Source organism: Sminthopsis crassicaudata, chromosome 3 (assembly GCF_048593235.1).
Source record: "Sminthopsis crassicaudata isolate SCR6 chromosome 3, ASM4859323v1, whole genome shotgun sequence".
NCBI classification, from domain to species: domain Eukaryota; kingdom Metazoa; phylum Chordata; class Mammalia; order Dasyuromorphia; family Dasyuridae; genus Sminthopsis; species Sminthopsis crassicaudata.
The window spans coordinates 18,011,689-18,030,266 of NC_133619.1; the positions used below are offsets into that span (position 1 = coordinate 18,011,689).

At 43.6% G+C, this 18,578-nt stretch overlaps 1 protein-coding gene across 3 annotated transcripts in view; it reads left to right on the forward strand.

The window, feature by feature from the left end:
- The window catches only part of SMC4 (structural maintenance of chromosomes 4), a 33,465-nt gene extending 27,339 nt beyond the window's left edge, over positions 1-6,126 (forward strand). For all 3 annotated transcript variants that reach the window (XM_074298099.1, XM_074298098.1, XM_074298097.1), the window contains 6 exons: positions 485-629; positions 843-1,016; positions 4,302-4,484; positions 4,577-4,809; positions 5,390-5,573; positions 5,869-6,126. In XM_074298099.1, coding sequence (XP_074154200.1) covers positions 485-629; positions 843-1,016; positions 4,302-4,484; positions 4,577-4,809; positions 5,390-5,573; positions 5,869-6,021 — 1,072 coding nt within the window. In that variant the 3' untranslated portion in view covers positions 6,022-6,126. The remainder of the gene's footprint in view (positions 1-484; positions 630-842; positions 1,017-4,301; positions 4,485-4,576; positions 4,810-5,389; positions 5,574-5,868) is intronic.
- Positions 6,127-18,578: the final 12,452 nt, after the last annotated feature.

Below are 18,578 nucleotides of genomic sequence, written 5' to 3' on the forward strand. Positions count from 1 at the left end.
TTCTTACTGAATAGGATACTTTTATCATACACCATTAATTCCAACAGACCTTTGGAAAGCTTTTAGAAAAACAAAAAAAATACTCTTAACACTGTGTTAATAGGTCCTCACTAATTGGAAAACTTGGGTACTGGCATGCAAGGCCCTGAGCAAAGCTCTTCAGCTATCCTGGAGAGTATTCCGGAATTATTTATTATAGGAAAGGTGACTATTTCATGTGCCATAGAGATTGTAAGGGGCAGAATGCTAATAGACAAATGGAGAACAAGGGGAAATGTAGAGGAAGGGGCTGCATAATGAAAATTAAGACCCTCTTGGAAGGTAATTAAATAAAAGGTTTATCACAGATATCCTGAATCATGAAGAAGAATATTTTATAATTGTTGCACCAGTTGTTCCTCAGTGCACCTGTCAGAACAAACTAATGGACTGTGGGTGTTGTGACAGTTCCCTTGTAACTTTCTGGTGTTGTTTTTGCATTTAGAAATCTTAAAAAAGCAAAAGATTCTGTCCTTCGCACAGAGAAAGAAATAAAGGATAATGAGAAGGAAGTAGAAGACCTAGGCCACGAACTAAAAAACCTTGAAGAGAAGGCAACTGAAGTCATGAAGAATTCCAAAGAAGCCGGGGTCAGTTGAATCCTCTTGCTGGTGATTTTTTTTTTAAAATATGTGGAAAAGAATGATAAAACCTTAATTTAAATTAAACCCAAAAATGTAAAATGTTTGAAGAGGACATTAGAGTTATTTAGCACAATTTTTTTTGCACTTTTATCTTTTCTTTCTTTTGAGGGAATAGGAAGTAAGATCTTTGAAAGTAAAAAATGCTATATATTTACTTAGGAGTCCTTGCCTGAGATCCAGAAGGAGCATAACAACTTGGTTCAAGAAATGAAAGCAATTAAAGAAAATGAACATGCCCTTCAAAATGATGCACTCAGTATTAAGTTAAAACTTGAACAGCTGGACAGTCACATTGCTGAACATAATTCTAAAGTAAAATACTGGCAGAAAGAGGTAAGGCTACATCTCAGATAAATTTTGGACAACTAACTTGTAGGTTAGTGGTGTGTTTTTTTTTTTTTTCTTTTTCTATTTTTATAATTTTACTGTATATAAATCTCAGGTCAGCTTAAATAGTTAAGACTAGAAGCTTCCTTTTTTATCAACTCATTAAACAGAACATTTTTAATGAAAAGATTGTGATTATTAGTTATTAAAAGTACGCTATTATGTTGAATATAGATACTTACACATTTTCATATCTATCCTTTATTTAAATAAGCCCCCTTTTTTAGGATCTTCAGTTGATTTGTTTTCACTTCAAATTTTAATTGATGACACATTTCAAAGTACAAAGGCTACAACAAAACCTATTCTGCTTCAGCTGAAGTAAAAAAAAAAAGGCAGAGGTAGCAAGTGATCCTCATCTCAGATCCAGCAAAAACAAAAATAGATCTAATTTTAAAAAATAAGGAAGGAAACAACATCTTGCTAAGGATACCATATTCCTAGCGAAGAAGTTAAGAAAGCTGCAAGAAGAAATAAACGACAACTATATTAATGGGGGATCTCAATTTCACTCTATCACAATTAGATAAACATCAACCACAAAATAAGAAACAAGTTAATGAGGTAAATACGATTCTAGAAAAGTTAGGTATGATAGACCTTTGGAAGAAATTGAATGGGGACAGGAAAAAAATCTAATCTTAAAGAACCAAGAGGGTGAAACTAAATCAATAGACACAATCATTTCATATAAGAGAATAATAATAATGAGACAACATACCAAAATTTATGGTAAGCAATTCTTGGGGGAAATATGGTATCTCTGATGTGTGCTTAAGTAAAATGGAAAAAGATCAATGAATTGGACATACAACTAAACAAAGCTAGAAAAAGAACAAATTTTAAACCCCCAATTAAATGCCAAATTTAAAATACTGAAAATAAAAAGGGAGGAATAATCAAATCGAAAGTAATAGAACTATTGAACTTATCAAAATTCAAGTTAGTTTTATGAAAAAAAACAATTTTTTAATTAATTTGATTAGAAAAAGAAGAAAAGTTAAATTGTTAGTATTAAAAATGAAAAGAGTGAACTTTAGAAAAAGAAGAAAAGTTAAATTGTTAGTATTAAAAATGAAAAGAGTGAACTTTCCGCCAATGAAGAGGAAATTAGCACAATAATTAGGAGCTATTTTGCTCAACTGTATGCCAATAAATCTGATAATCTAAGTAAAATGGGTGAATATTTACAAAAATATAATTGCTCAGATTAACAAGAGAAATTATTTAAATAGACCCATTTTAGAAAAAGAAATTATAAGCTATTAATCAACTCCATAAGAAAAAAATCCCCAAGGCCAGATGAATTCACAAGTGAATTCTATAAAACATTCCAACACTGTACGAACTATTTGGAAAAATAAGGAAAGAAGGAGTCCTACCAAATTCTTTTTATGACCCAAATATGGTGCTAAATCAAGTAGGGTCAAAACAGAAGAAGAAAAGTATAGATAAACCAAGTTCTCTAATGAATATTGATACAAAAGTCTAAAGTATTGGCAAAAATGCATACCCAGATTGAGACAGAGCCTTGGTGGCACAGCAAAAGAGTGTAGCAATCCCCTTTTCACAAAACTCCAGTCATATCTGGGAAATTCACCAGAGGAAACTGATGCTTAAATCCAGTAAAAAGTCATAGTAAGTGACTTTTGATATTGGTGTTGGGCCTTGGCACAGAGCACTCCATTGCTCAAGGAGAAGCTGTATACCAGGGCAAGAAAGAAGAGCTCCCGGGCCATACCATTATATCTCTTAGAGAAGCTTTGTTATCTAGTTCTGGGTCCAGATCCATGGCAGATTATGAGGGGATCCATACCCAGAGTGGAGTGTTGTGGTGTAGTTATAGACATCAAATTAGAGGGCTTGGGAGTGATTCTGTTATATTATGATCTTAAAAGAATTAGGAAGAGAAAGTGAGCAAAGTATCTTTGGAGACTTGGGATAATGGAGTGAGGAAGCATAAACTGTAATACAGTTGAATCCATTTCTCACTCATCAAGAAAATAAAAAATGGCAAGGGGAAGGAATTAGAAAAAGGGTAAATTAAGGAAGAGAAGCCCCTAGCAAATAAAACATTTGTGTATTTGCACAAATATTTGTAGCATTTTTTGTGGATCAACAAAAAATAAAAATATTTCTATCAGTTGGAGAATAGTTGAATATAAAGCATGTGGATATGATAGAATATTGCAGTGTAGTAAGAAACAGGGACAATTTCAGAATAACCTGGAAGATTGTAAAAGTAACAATGTTGTAAAAACACCAATTTGAAAATCTTAAAAACTGACCACTGTAATTATTAGCCACAGTCCAGGAAACTAATGAGTATGTGTGCTCTTCACTTTCTACAATAAATGTAATGGATTCAGAGCACAGAAAGTCATGTGTCTGCCTATGTTTGTTTTTCTTAACTGCATATTTGCAACAAAGGATTTTGTTTTTTCATTCTCAGTTGAGGACAGTAGGATGAGAAGGACAGAGAAGAAATTTAGTCGATTGGAAAAAATGAAATTAAAAAAAAATCTATATAGGTTCTTTCTGCCCTCTCATCTCCACCCCTCCACCTCCCCCCCCAAAAAAAAAAAATATATATATATATATATATATATATATACACGGGACTATTATCATACAGTGTGGGGATCATGTTAACTCCATTGTCAATTCTTTATTTTTAATACTTTGGCTTTGTCCATCTTCCAAGGTTTTCAACGGGTTTTCCAAGGTTTCCTATCTCCAGCAAGTCTCTGATCAACTGATGTTACATTCTATACTGGAGTGACCAATAGTTTTAGCACAATTAGAAGGCAACCTTGGTCACATGGCTGTTATGTAATCTGGTTCCTGTTTTTCACTAAATGCACATAAAGGAATCCATCAACTCTCATTACAGCAATTTGAGAATCCCTGTCCATTCTTTGACTTAACCTTTTAGCCCCATATGTTTGAGATATTAGTCTTTGTGGTGATAAAAATCTTGACAAGTTGTATGATTTCATTATGATTTGTTGTACCTACTGTTGTTTAAGAAATCTCATTGCAAGGAAAATGTGGGAGAGAAATGACATTTGGCCTTAACTCTTCTAAGCTCATTTAGTCATGTAATATCTTTAAGCAGGTCCTTTATTTAGTGGCTATTTCAGCATGATAAATGTCTTCATTATTGATAATTCTTGAATATTGACATGCTAAAATTAGGCATTCTCTAAAATTCCTGTCTACAAATTTTAGATTTCAAGAATATCATTGCATCCAATAGAAGATAAACCAGTTGAGGAGATTTCTGTTCTGAGCCCAGAGGATCTTGAAGCCATCCAAAGTCCCGACTCGCTAACGAATCAGATTGCTCTTCTTGAGGCCCAGTGCCATGAGATGAAGCCAAACCTCGGCTCCATCGCCGAGTACAAGAAGAAGGTAACCAACCTTCCTCCCTCACTGAGGGCTGTTGGGGCCACTGACCTCCAGCCTCTCTGACACTTGACTTGTCTGGGCTTCTGATAACACAGGAGGAGCTGTACCTGCAACGAGTGGCCGAGCTGGACAAGATCACAGCCGAGAGGGAAAGCTTCCGGCAGGCCTATGAGGACCTTCGGAAGCAGAGGCTGAATGAGTTCATGGCAGGCTTTAATGTCATCACCAACAAGCTGAAAGAGAACTACCAGATGCTGACTCTAGGAGGTGACGCAGAGCTGGAGCTGGTGGACAGCTTGGACCCCTTCTCCGAAGGCATCATGTTCAGGTTTGTTGGGGAGGGTGAAGGGGGGGAGTGCCTGGCAGACTCTCACTTCAGCCTTTGTTGTTCATGTCAGGAAACCATTTTGTAGGGATTTAAAGTGAGAAAATGGCGAGAATAAATGCAGCCTTTGGGTACTGTTGGCATCTGTTGGTGCCATGACTGTGGATGAGCCATTTTGCTCCCCTGTCATTTAGTATCAGGATAAAACCTAAAGAATTCGGCCTTGGGCTGAGCCACTTCCTTGGATTGTAGCATTGAGAAAGGCGGGACTGGGTGCAGCTGTGCCTTGAAAGGACTGTGGGAGTGGGGGAGGGGAGCGGGCAGTTCCAGGAGCCCAGGAAGACATCATCTGGTCTGACCCAGTCTTCAGCACATCAGGCCAAGGGAACACTATGGGCAGAGGCCCATGGACAAGAGACAGGAGGCAGCCTGTGCCCTCAGCAAACACCCAGAACTCACACCCTTGGATGTCGCTGACATGGCCCCAACAAGAGATCCTCAACAGAGGGCAAGAGCAAAGCAGAGTGCCTTTGATCAGTCTGGGGGTACAGCATTCTCATCTGATATTTTTCACTGTTTTTAGTGTTCGGCCACCCAAAAAAAGTTGGAAGAAGATTTTCAATCTTTCAGGAGGAGAGAAGACCCTCAGTTCCCTGGCTCTGGTTTTTGCTCTCCACCATTATAAGCCCACGCCCCTTTATTTCATGGATGAAATTGATGCAGCCCTTGATTTTAAAAATGTGTCCATTGTGGCATTTTATATATATGTAAGTACACTTGTAAGCAGTATCTTTCTCCCAAAGTCTTACTGAGTACTGATGAGTAGGATGTTTTCATCTTTTGAAAACTTTGTTATTCATTAGAGACTGTATTAACTCAGATTGGTTTCTCTATCTCAGTCATAACGCTATAAAATATTTTTTGTAGAATCTATATACTAATGGAGAGGAGCAAAGATTTGTTATAACTGCTTTTAAAACATTTTAGGGACATTTTAACTTATATGTCTACCAAATGTTACTAATAAGCGGGAAATAGTAATTGCTTGTTTTCTTTCTTTAGGAACAAACAAAAAATGCCCAATTTATAATCATTTCACTTCGAAATAATATGTTTGAAATTGCTGATCGACTGATTGGAATTTACAAGACCCACAACATCACAAAAAGTGTGGCGATAAATCCCAAAGTCATCGCGTCCAAAGGACTTTGCTGATCCTCAGTCTGTTGTGACCAGTTGGGGAAACGGCAATCAACAAGGTGTATTATTGATCTGTTTTTATGCTCTTCCACTTTTGTAAATATATTTTCATAAACTGTTTTATATGTCTGATTTTTATTGTTTGCATTTTATCACCCTTCCCTGATAGCGGCAGGACTGCCCGTTTTAAGAAAGGACAACCCACAGCAGATTGATCCTCACTGGTCCCCCAGATCCAACCTGCTAGAGTGGAATGGGAAAGAGTGACTGGGTGAGGAGGAATCTCCTAGATAACAGAGAAGTTTCCCTCACCTCTGCAGCAGACCTGACCAGCAGGGAGCCTCAGGGCTGAGGGAAGAGTGGCCCCATTGAGGTGACCACCCAGGGAGAGAAGGAAAAACCAAGAGGGATTTCCCCAGCCTGCTGGCTCACCCCAGCTCTTCATGGCTGCAGGACTGGTCAGCTCCATCTGGAGGGGCTGAGAGAGCTGGGGCGGACCTCAGGGGCCATTTAGCGCCCACCTACTCCCATTGGTCCCAGGACATTTTATATTGCAAGGGCCCTTTTTAATCTTGGGTCCTTCCCCCAGTCATTCCATAATGAAGCTGTCAATGAGCAAATCTCCTTGGTGGACCACATGTCCTCCAGGAAGAAATTTGGACCCTGTGACTGGTGTTTGAAATGGGAAACTTCCTAAAGGGACAGACTTAGAACCACTGACTAACCCCCATTGTCCTGTCCCCCAAAAGAAATGAAATGATGACAGTCTTCTGTTCTCCAAGTTAGTTTGAGCCTGTCCAGACTGTGTACCAAGGATGTGGCAATCCTGAAGTTCAAGCTGAGGTCTCCCCCAACAGAGCCTTGCCTGCATTACCCAGGGGTGGAGGGTTTTAGCCATGTGGAGACCATCTTGGTTTATTTGGCATCACCCCAGAGCCTCAAGCTGGGTCCCAGCTCCTCGCCATCTGGCCCACTCTGAGCAGTTCTCCTGCACAGCCTAATGGAAGGTGCTGCTGACCTGTGCTGGTCCAGGGGGCTTCCTCACCTCAAGGTTCCCAGTCCCTGTGACATATGGGGCAGAGCATCCCCTGAGCTAGCCCCCTCTGCTCCTTGGTCTGCCCATGAGGTAGAGAGCCTCCAGCAGCTACACAAAGCTAGGGAACCACTACTTGCTAGCTGAATGCTAGAGAACCTTTTTCTTTCTTAACTTCTACCTAGTCTCCTCCTAGTCCAAGCTCTCAAGTCACCCATCAGTTCCAAGACATTCCCTCTCCTTTTTCATTTGTTATGATCTAGATAACTGTAGCAAACGATTGTTTACAAGTGCCAGAAAATGGAGATGATCAAGGAAACAATCTTTTTTTTGTTTCTCAAATAAATCCAACACATTGGTACCAATATTGCTGTGCCTGTCTGCTCCCTCTTGAATTTATATTTTTCTGAGTATTTTTAAATGTTCCATTAAGGCTCTTCCTAGGGTTGTTGAAAATTGGATTTTAAGGTAGGTGAAATATGCTTCCATAAATTAATACTATTTCAGCTTATAAAAAAAACAAGGTGGTAATGGTTTAGATTTAATAAATTCACTTGTCAGAACCCAACACAACCAGAATTGATACAACCAAGAGATATTTTATGCCATGCCCAATGGCATAATAAACACACTTACCTGTAATACACAGGTATTAAAGTTAATTAAAATTACTTGTTAAAGATTTTAGCCCCCAAAATGTTAATCCATGATGCTTCTATAGTAAAAAGTCCAAATTTGGAGAAAGATTGGGTAGCGTTTCCTGTGAACTGGTCATACTGAATTGTCCACTCTACATTGGAGGGAACACGAATAGAGAAAGCAGTAAATACTTGTAGACACCCTGCTAGAGACATCAGGGTTCATAGTGGCAGTCTACAGGATCAGCGTCATCCAGAGGGGCCCTTCAGTCAGCCTTCAAACCCGAGGTTGCTCACCTGACAGTGATCAGCAGGTAAGGGAGGATTGGGAGGGAGGGGAGGTTGCAGTTTGATACTGTTGAGTTAGTGTTCAAAGGGGCTTCAGAGAGCAATGACCAGGGACTTCTGCCGGATACATTTCTGTCCTGTTCCCACTCTCCCACAAGTCTAGGCAGGGAGAGTAGGACCGCTCATCAATATCGCAAGCCAACTTGGAAAAAAAGAGATGACAAAAGATGCATTCGTTAGGAAAATCAGTTCCATTAGATTTATAAGCAACATATTAAGTAAGACTGCAGTTATGGGAATTGGTGAATGAGCAAAAAGGGCATTTTTATGTGCCTGGCCCAGGTAGTCTTGAAGGTGCTTACCTTCTAACCATTAAGGGGGACTGGTAACCAAGAAGAGGCTGGTCAGAGGAGCAGAGAAATAGTGAAGCAAAGGGGCCAAGAAGTATCAGATTTCAAATTATATTACAAAGATTAATCATCCAAAGTCTGGTATGGATTAAGAGGAGGATCAATAGAATAGTATACAAGGTGTAGAGCACAACAATCCACTGATAGGTCTTTCACACTTCCATTTGTTAATCTATCAGATTTATAAATGGGGAAGCAAGAAATATTTTAAAATGATTAACACGTTCTATTTCAATATTGAATCATTAAGCGATAGTTTCAATCAATGATTTAGACAGTGCCAAATGATTATCTTGGGAAAGTTTTCCAATATCTTCATGGGTACTCCAGACCTCCTTCCCAACATTGTATTAGGACCATCAGAACAAAATGCAATTAAGTTGGCTTTCAAATATTCATAATGAAAGCCACAATCATCTAAAGCAGACAATAATGTATTGAAAATACAATCTGCGGTCGTTGAGACCACTTCTTTTAAAGCAACAAAGAGCAAGACGGGATGGAGCAGACCAAACTGCACACTGGACAGAAATCACCAGGGTGCTTTTATTCGAAATCGCAGATGTTTCATTAATGAGAATACAGATTTTGGCATTCTCTTCTATGACATTCTTAAATATCTTCACCTTAATTTCTTTGGCGAGGTGCTCTGCTATTCTTGTTGCACTGTATCTTGTATGTAAATGCTGCCTATATCAACTCCTTTTTCCTCTTGTAATTCTATCACCCCCTCAATGTCAGATAAAGGCCTATTCCATTTGACTAAACTGTAAACGGTATTGAAAACTTTTACGGTAGCATCAATGTTTTTGTTACTTGATTTAGGAACAAAATTGGAAACTGAGTCACCAGAAGAAGATTCTTTCAACAATCTTGAATTTTATTATGGGCTTTCGAAACATGTTCTCTCATTTAATGACTTCTTTATGTAATTTCCAAAATAACACATTTCAAGTTAAATGATTTACTATTTCAAATTAGAAAGTGTAGGGGTCAGCTAGGTGGCTCAGTGGATAGAGCACCAGCCCTGAATTCAGGAAGACCCGAGTTCAAATCTGGTCTCAGACACTTCCTAGCTGTGTGACCCTGGGCAAGTCACTTAACCCCAGCCTCAGGAAAAAAAAAAAAATTACAAGTGTAACTTCAGTATAAGTTGCTATTTCTTGCCAAATCCACTGTCAGTATTTAACTTTACTACCACCAACAAAAAACTTCACAAAACTCAAAAGCATAAAAAGATGCCAGTGACTGACTGCCTGATTCAGCAATCCAGTCACTCATGTCATTAAAGAACCAGTAGCTTGTCGCAAAGGTGTGGTCATGTTTTCATTTGCATTCATGAGAAAGAGTAAAGAGAAACAATAAAATGTCTCTGGACCCTTGACTTGTTCCTCAGTGACATGTGCAATTCTCTGAGGACCTGGATCAGTCTTTGAATCCTAGATGAAGATTTCCAAAGTTTTCAAGCTATAGACATGAAACACTTAAATTTAATTGATTCATTTCTTCTCATCCTTTTCCAGACAATCCACAAAATGATCAATCAAGCCCTGATTTGTAATATCTTCACTTTCTGTCCTGTAAATATCATTGCCATGCTTTATTTGAAGGACCCACTGAGATGGCACTCTGGACAGAGTTAGTAACACCTGCATATCCTCTGTATCATTAGAGTTTCTATCATTCAAGTAAATTGACTTCAAGAGCATGAATAAGAATGAAGCAATAAAATAATTAGGAAATGATGACTTTTGAGCGTTTATTAAGTTTGTTTTTAATACAATTTATTGCACTGTAACTTGACACATCATTTAATTTCAAAGAATGGTTGTATTCAACTATAAGCTCGCAAAATTCCAGCAAATTTAATAACAGGCTCTCAGCAGCCAGCACAAGCCAGTTAAAGCAACTAATGAATGTTTCACTCCCCACTCCTCTGTTCAAAGTAAAACTTCTTTGTAAACGTTAATATACTAGTGCTTTATTGCCTTTCATCTATAAAACAGGTCGTAGTAAAACATTAATTATACTTTATGGCCTCCTGAGGAAGAGAACGAGACCAGCTCATTCTAGACTCTCAGGGAAAGGCCTGCCGGGACTTACGGAGGAGGAAAGAGGCCTGGGAACTCTCGGGAGGCCCCGCCCCGCTGCTTCCATCCCCCGCAAGCTGAAACTCTCCAGAGCGGATTTTTTTTTCTAAAACATCCCTAAAGCCAACTAAGATCCGAACTGTTCTGCTCCAGAAAGGCCAAAGCCCAACACCCAGCAGCCCCCGCGCCTGGCACCGGGTCAGAGCTGACCCTTGGGGGGGGGGGTTGGGGGGGAGACACACTCGGGGAGGGGAGGTGGGGGGCGGTCCAGAACTCACCTTCTGCCCCTCCCCTCTCAGCCCCACGGTCTTAATCAAAAGCCCCGAGCCAGGGGGTCTCACTGTGGATCTGCTCGGTCTCCCCCAGCTCTTCCAGACTAGGGAAGCCCCGCTGGCTGGTCAATATCTACCAGGGACCTCACCTGGCTCAGAGGGAGGGAGGGGGGAGGGGAAAGGCCAGGGAGGGCACAGACACAGAAGGGGGGGGGAGGGAAGGGGGGATGGAGAAATGGGAGGGGAGAAAGGAAGGCAATGGGGGAAATGGAGATGCAGGAGAAATGAGAGATGTGGGAAATAGAAGCATGAAGAAATAGAGGAATTGGGGGGAATAGAGACATGAGAGAAAATAGAAGTACTGGGGATAAAGTAATGGGGGGAAACAGATATGGGAAAAATAGAAATATGAGGAAACACAGGATGGGGGAATATGAGGAAAATAGAGGCACGGGGGAAATAAAGATATGGGGAAAACAGAAATATGGGAGGAAAGAGGCGGGGGAGGAAATGGAGGCATGGGGGGGCAGGTGTGGGGGAACTAGAGGTGTGGGGCACTTGGAGGCTCGGGGGGAGCAGTGCCCGCTTCTGTCTCTCCCCCGCTCACCCCTTTCCCCTGTACCCCTCGTCCCCTCGTGTGCCGGCACACACTCTCATCGGCCGGCGCTGACCAGTTCCCTTTCCCCCCCTCCCCCCCCCCCCGGAGCCGCCTAGTCCTCCCCAGACTCAGCCCGCGTCCCGCCCCCGCCCTAGTCCGGAGCCCCTGCCCAGCCCCTTCAGAGATCCACTGCGCAGGCGCCGTATCTTTCAACTGCCCGGCAAAGGCCCACCCGGGGGGGCGGGGTCTGGGCAGAGGGGCGGGGCCGAGGCTCAGAGGCTAAGCTAGTGATAACACTGCGCAGGCGCCAAGGTGCCGGGGGACTGAGCGGCGGGGGCGCCTGCGCGGGGAAGGCCAGCCTTTCACACCTCCACAGCTCCTCCCGGCCCCTATCCGTGAGTCAGTGCGCGTCCCCGTCCGTGCTGCCCCTGAGCCCACGGCTCGCGCCCTGGCTGGGGCCCCGCACTCCTGCCCACACTCCGGCTGCGAAGTGAACTAAGCGCCCTCCGCAGTAGTCGGAGCGCTGCGAGCATTGCTTAAGCTCCTACTGTATGCAGGGCGCTGCGCCACGTGCAAATAGCGCGAGGTGTGGGATCGGGGCCCTCAGCGCTTAGTTGGGGGCGGAGAGGGACTACGTGCGGACGAACCAATGCTTACATTTTATTTGAAGGAGGGCTGAAGGGGGCTTGGGAAGTAGACGCGAGTTGAAATGCCCATCTGTGGAAGAAAGAAGGAAAAAGCCGGGGGCGTGAGCCGGCCACCTTTGGGAATAGACAAAATTACTAAGTTTTATTGCTTTTCCCCATAATTTATAATTATTGCTTGATATGATAATTATGCACATGTTGTTACTGTATCACTTTACGATTACAAGATAATAGTATGACACCTGTCAGATTGGCTAAGATGACAGGAACAAATAATGATGAATGTTGGAGGGGATGTGGGAAAATTGGGACACTAATGCATTGCTGGTGGAGTTGTGAAAGAATCCAGTCATTCTGGAGAGCAATCTGGAATTATGCCCAAAAAGTTATCAAACTGTGCATACCCTTTGACCCAGCAGTGCTACTACTGGGATTATATCCCAAGGAAATACTAAAGAAGGGAAAGAGACCTGTATGTGCCAAAATGTTTGTGGCAGCTCTTTTTGTTGTAGCTAGAAACTGGAAGATGAATGGATGTCCATCAATTGGAGAATGGTTGGGTAAATTGTGGTATATGAAGGTTATGGGATATTATTGCTCTGTAAGAAATGACCAGCAGGAGGAATACAGAGAGGCCTGGAGAGACTTAAATCAACTGATGCTGAGTGAAATGAGCAGAACTAGGGGATCATTATACACTTCAACAATGATACTGTACGGGGATGTATGCTAATGGAAGTGGATTTCCTCAACATAGAGAAGAGCTAATCCAATTCCAATGGATCAATGATGGACAGAGGTAGCTACACCCAGAGAAGGAACACTGGGAAATGAGTGTAAACTGTTATTTTTACCTTCTGAATCCAATTCTTCCTGTGCAACAAAAAATTCGGTTCTACACACATATATTGTATCTAGAATATATTGTAATGTATTTAACATGTATAAGACTGCTTGCCATCTGGGGGAGGGGGTGGGGGGAGGAAGGGAAAAAATCTGAATAGAAGTAAGTGCAAGGGATAATGTTGTAAAAAATTACCCATGCATATGTACTGCCAAAAAAAAGTTATAATTATAAAATAAAAAACAAAACAAAAAGATAATAGTATGTATTCTAGTCTACAGTAACAGATGATTTAGCAGTTTTCGCCATCTCCACCACAAAGCGGGTGTCCGTGTTTGCAGAAGGCTAAGGCTGGGATCCTGCGCTCCCGAGCCCCCGAATGGAGCCTCGGCCCGGGTCAGGGGGGTCTGAGCTTCTGCCAGCGCCCTGGCCTCCGTTTCCTCATCTGTCGCCCGGAAGTCACCGCAGCGGTCACCGCCAGGGTGGGCACACACACATACAGTAACAGGGGAACGGCTGGCCAAACACTCGTTAAGGAAGGCCCGAGGGCGCGCCCGGGCAGGGGAAGCTCCTCCGCCGGTCTGGCCGAGGTAACAGCCCGGCATCCCTCCAGCGTTTGCCCCGTTCTTGCCCTTTTGCGATCGTGAACTTCACAACTGGGCAACAGAAAAAGTTTGCCCTAAAGTGCCCAGATAACAACGGAAGCGGAGACGGGCGGCTTGCAGAGGCAGAGGCCGGCCGGCTCCCCCGCCAGGCCTGCCGGGCTCCCGGCTGTCCCCTGCCGGACAGACCCTGCCGGAGGGGGCAGCTGGCGCCGGGACCTCCTGGCGCGCTGACCCTGGGGCCCGACCCCCCCAAGCGGTGTGGGCAAGGCGTGTGGCGCCCCCACTGCTCCCCCCACTTGTGCGGGTAGGGAGGACTCGGCTTTCCCCACGGTTCTCCCGATTTTATTTTCTGGATCTGATCTGAGACGGGAGGGGCTCACAAAGGGACGCGGGCAGTCCCGGCAGCCAGATGGGCTCAGCAACGGCGCGGAGGGGGGAGGCGCCCTCCATGTAACCCTGTGGACCCCTTTCCCTTTTCAGCATCCACCCGAGCCTTTATGCAAAGTGAACCGCCGTCTTCTCCAGTGGAGCAGAAGGGGACGTCGGACAGAGGGAGAAGCTACAAAAAGCTGCTCCATTTCCGGGCTTTCTGCCAACTAACTTTTCTTCGCTGTCCAGGGAAACTGTCACTCTGGTCACTTGCCCTTAAAATCTCTTTAAAAGGCTTACTCCTTACTTATTTCCTCCAATAAATTTTACAGAACAGTAACGCAAAACTTACTAAGATGTTTCAGAATGAGGTAAATTCCTGGATTTATTCCCAATTTCTCAGACATTTTTCCTGAAATCTTAAAATGTCTACCTGCCAAACTCCTTAGTCGCTACCCTCGAGACCCGGAGAATGCGCTAAGATGGTCTTAGCGGCTCCACAATCTTAATTAGCCAACTTTATTTCCGGAGCCTCCAACTTGGCCAGCGCTGGGCTCACAGGAAACAAGGCCAGGCCTTTGCCTTTTAAGGTAGGACTTAACAAATGTCCCCGGTGTTCTAACTACGGCATCCAAGTTTCTTCCCTGCTGCGCATCTTTAATGTTTCCAGGTAACAGAACTGACTGGGAGATGCAGACTGCCCCACCTGTGCCATACACCGACTATTCCTCCAGCGCCCCCGGCTGCCAGGTCCCAGGGAGGGAGGAAGGCTGGGAAGGAGCATGGAGCCCCCTGACGACCCCACTAGCCTTCCTACGGGCTTGGGGTGGACTGAGAGAGAATGGGGGGCATTCCTTGAGAAGAAAGGGGTGAAGCTAGGAGACCAGACTCCCCATGAGGGGCCACCCAATGTTGGGGTTCACAGGGGGCCTCAAAATGGTTGGGATCCCAGACTGGCAAGCTCGAACCCATCTCCAAGTTAAGGGGCAAAGTTTATTATAATTGTAATGCAAATTAAAGTGGGCTGAGTTCCAAAAGAAGTTAGTAAAGAACCAGGAGCAAGAAAATAAATTTATAGGGAAAAATTAAGAGACCAGGTGCTTTCTGTCACTGATATGCTAATCGGATCATTTAGAGGAGGAGCGGAGGAGAGGCCTGGCTCTGACTTTGTGGGCAGATGCAGTACCCAGAATTCTCTGGACAAAGCTGGGGGAGGGAACCTTCCCCAGGGGCATTTTTAGGCTTGAACTATGGCTACTCAAGTGGCAGGCACCCAATTGTGTTCTGCACCTGCATCAACTTTAACCACCTCATTATTGTTGCTCATTAGCTTCAGAAACTCAGTTATCACTGACTCACAGACTGTTATCTGACAGCCGGAAATATTTGTGGGTTCAACATGCTGGTCAGCAGGACAGCCCCAGGGAGGAAATACATCATTTCCAGCCACATCGCTCCCCAAGCCAGGTGGCCTTGGAGAGTCACTGCTACATCCTCCCTGGGAGCTGCAGCACATCACTTAGACATCAGTTTGGGTTCCTAATGGTAGGGATAAACTTTATTCACATTAGCCAATGCTTGATTCCCGCTGGATCCAGCTGTGCCATCGAGAACAATTGCTTCCAGATGGGGGCAAGGCTTGTTGCCAACACCTGGACGACATGCTCCAGAAGGGACAAGAGTGTGGACTTGAGACCCTCGAGGGCATTTCTGACTCTCCAAATGGTGTTTTTCACTATCTACATAAGAGATATTCAGGCACTCTGTTCCCTAAAGCTAACACCCTGGGGTCACAAGCCATTCTCCAGAGAACTAGACCAAAGCAATGATACAGTACAACTGTTGTCCATCCGGTTCCATGACATCAGAGCATTTTGAATTCTCTCCAGAGGTCTCACAAATGAGATTTCAATCTATTCCAATTTTTTAAATGAACATCAGCAAGGTGATATGTGAAGAGCTGAAACTGAGTTGATGCACTGAAGTCGGACAACTGAGCACTTAAGGCTAATTACCGATTGGAAAATGGCCCTTCCCACTATCCTGTGCTGGCCCAATCATTTGGAGTATACAGAGAATTCTAGGAGGGACTAGGGGGTGGAGTGAGACTAGCCAGAATCATTTTGGGGAAGAAGACGAAGAGCAGAGGTCGAGGAGATCCTGCCCGTCCATTCCCTTCACTTCTATGCTAAAGACCAAGAATAAAGACCAAGGACTTTTGCTTATCCTGACTCCAGCTGATTCTAAGGTATCCAGGGTGCTAACTCGGTCTTCACGGGGATAGAGTCTGTGATCTTGCAGCCCAGCTTATGGCCCATTCTGGAGCCCTTGGGTGAGAAGACCCCGGAGCATAAAAATCAGTCTTAACTCTCAGTGCAGGAAGAAGAGAGAGAAATGGGAGGAAAAGTGAATCCCTATGGTGCAAGAGTGCTGTAGCATATTCAAATGACTGGTACTTGTGCACTCCTATAAGATGAGGAAACTGAGGCACAGTGAAGTTCAAGGACTTGCCAAGGTTACATGGCTATCAAGAGACGGAGGTGGGATCAAAACTGAGGTCTTCCCACCCTAAGTTCAACACTTCCCACTTTACCGCCAATCCTTGACCAGGGTCTCTCTGCCATGTGGCCTGCCTCACAGCTGCTCCGTCAGCCTTCAGTTCCACCATCATCCATTTGATTTTGGACAACTCAAACTGGATGCTTTGGAAAGCTCTCAAGTTCAACGTGCCCCAAACAGAAACCATTCTCTTGGAAGAGCCCACTGCTCTTCCGTCTGTTCCATTTCTTTCAAACATCATCACCCTTCGAGACCCCAGGTTTGCAGTGGGGCTGGGCCAGTGCCATGCTTACCTCCCCACTCGTGCACTCCCACATGTACGATCCATTGCCAAGTTGTGTCTCCCTCTCCAGACGTTTTCCTTCCATCCCCTTCCTCTGTCCTCAGAGTCACCCTCCTGCTTCCACTCAGGTCAAACCCTCCTCATCTCTACCTGGATTGAGAACTTCTTGTCAGTAGTGAGTAAACATAAACAAGTTGATTGAAAACTCTTACAGAATCTAGGAAGATGGTGTACCTCACTGATTTCTCGTCCTTTTTCCAGTGTTATCTTGAGATAAGGCAGAACTGTGGTCTCACATCAAGCTCTCTCCAGGCTTGTTTCTTATAAACTCTTTTCATCCTATTCCAATATTGAGTAAATGAGTTTGCCCCTGGCTATCATTTCACTTTATATATTCCTAGGAACCCACAAGCCAGGAGGCCCCAAAAACTGATCTGAGAACTGGTATCTTGAGTATCCACTATAAAGCCAGTGAATATTAGAAGCAATACAGTTTCAACAGAACTCAAAGAGGTACGTAGACCTGATGATTCTAGAAAGGGATAGACACAAATCCATACAAAACCAAGAAACAAAAATCAAAGAACATCGAAAAATGCCCCGAACAGCATCTGGGGACACACTTTTTGAGCTTCATGATCTGAGTGACAATTATTAGTGACATAAAAACTTGGCAGCTTGGAGTTTCTTGGTGAGCCTGAAAGTGACCATGAAGCGTGAGCAAGGCGTTTGATGCAGACAGAGCAGATTGAGCAATCTCTGATGGAGGAATCACTCCCGAGGAGCTTTGGTGTGGACTTTGACGATACCAACCATAAAGCTCGTGACTCAATTTCTGAGGATCACCCCCATGGGCGACCCAGATTTCTCTTTCTTCTTGAACTCAGTCATTTCATTGGCTTGATATTCTGAATTAAGCAGAACAATATACACAGTGACTCTAGCAACATAATTAAAAGCTAGAATAGGACAAGATTCTTTTGCTGAAAACAACACTAAGGACGTGACTGAGTAAGGAGATGTCTGGACCTTGAGAAATACAGGCCCGTACCTAGCAGAGTCATCACCAGTGATACCTTGTTTTCAGAGTTCACTGGATGGAGAGAGAGAATTGGGAAGGGGGACGTGGGGGCTCCAGAAATACCAAGGTAATACTTGAAAAGGATAAAGACAGAATCTGAAACAATAAAAAGGAAGAAAGTGTTAGGCCAAGCAAGTTGGTAGACAATAGAAGCCATGGTCCTATTAAGTGTCAAAAGCAACTAGGAATGGAAGAACTTTCCTTAAGTTGCTGGAAAAGCAAACTCTAGTGCGGATCATTTCAGAGGAATAGTTCACACATTGACAAAAGCCTTTAACTATAGCCTTCCATGGAACACAGTGTTGGTATTCCATTCTACAGATAAAGAAACTGAGGCTTAGAGAAGTGTCTTCTTAAATCTATAAGTAAACTGGGATTTGAATGGAGCTCTCCAAAGGCTGCATAGTAAGTGGTGCTGGCCTTGGAGTCAGGAAAACCAGGGTTCAGATCCTTGTCACTTATTGTACTCAAGAGCCACGTCCTGGTTCATCTTGTTTGCCTATAAAAAGGGCTAGCTTGTGCCCCAAAAATCTTCATGGACTGTTTGACATTAGGGACTTTGGCCAACCTCAGAGCCCACAGTACCAGTTATCAGTCTGGTGCCAAAGTCAAGGGTGAGATAAAATGATCTTGGATAATCTGTTAACTGTGAAGCAGCAACTAAGAATGCTTCACTCGAGAAATGCAGAGACTGCGCAGGTGATGGGGAAACCAGGAAACATTGGTTGGTGAGAGAACTAGGGGAAGGTGGGTTTGTTTTTATGCTTTTTTGAAAGACAAAAAGGGGAAAAACGCCCAGGAAGCAAAGGTGAACAATCCAAGAGATGAAGAAGCCAAGACCGCAGTCCCACTAGT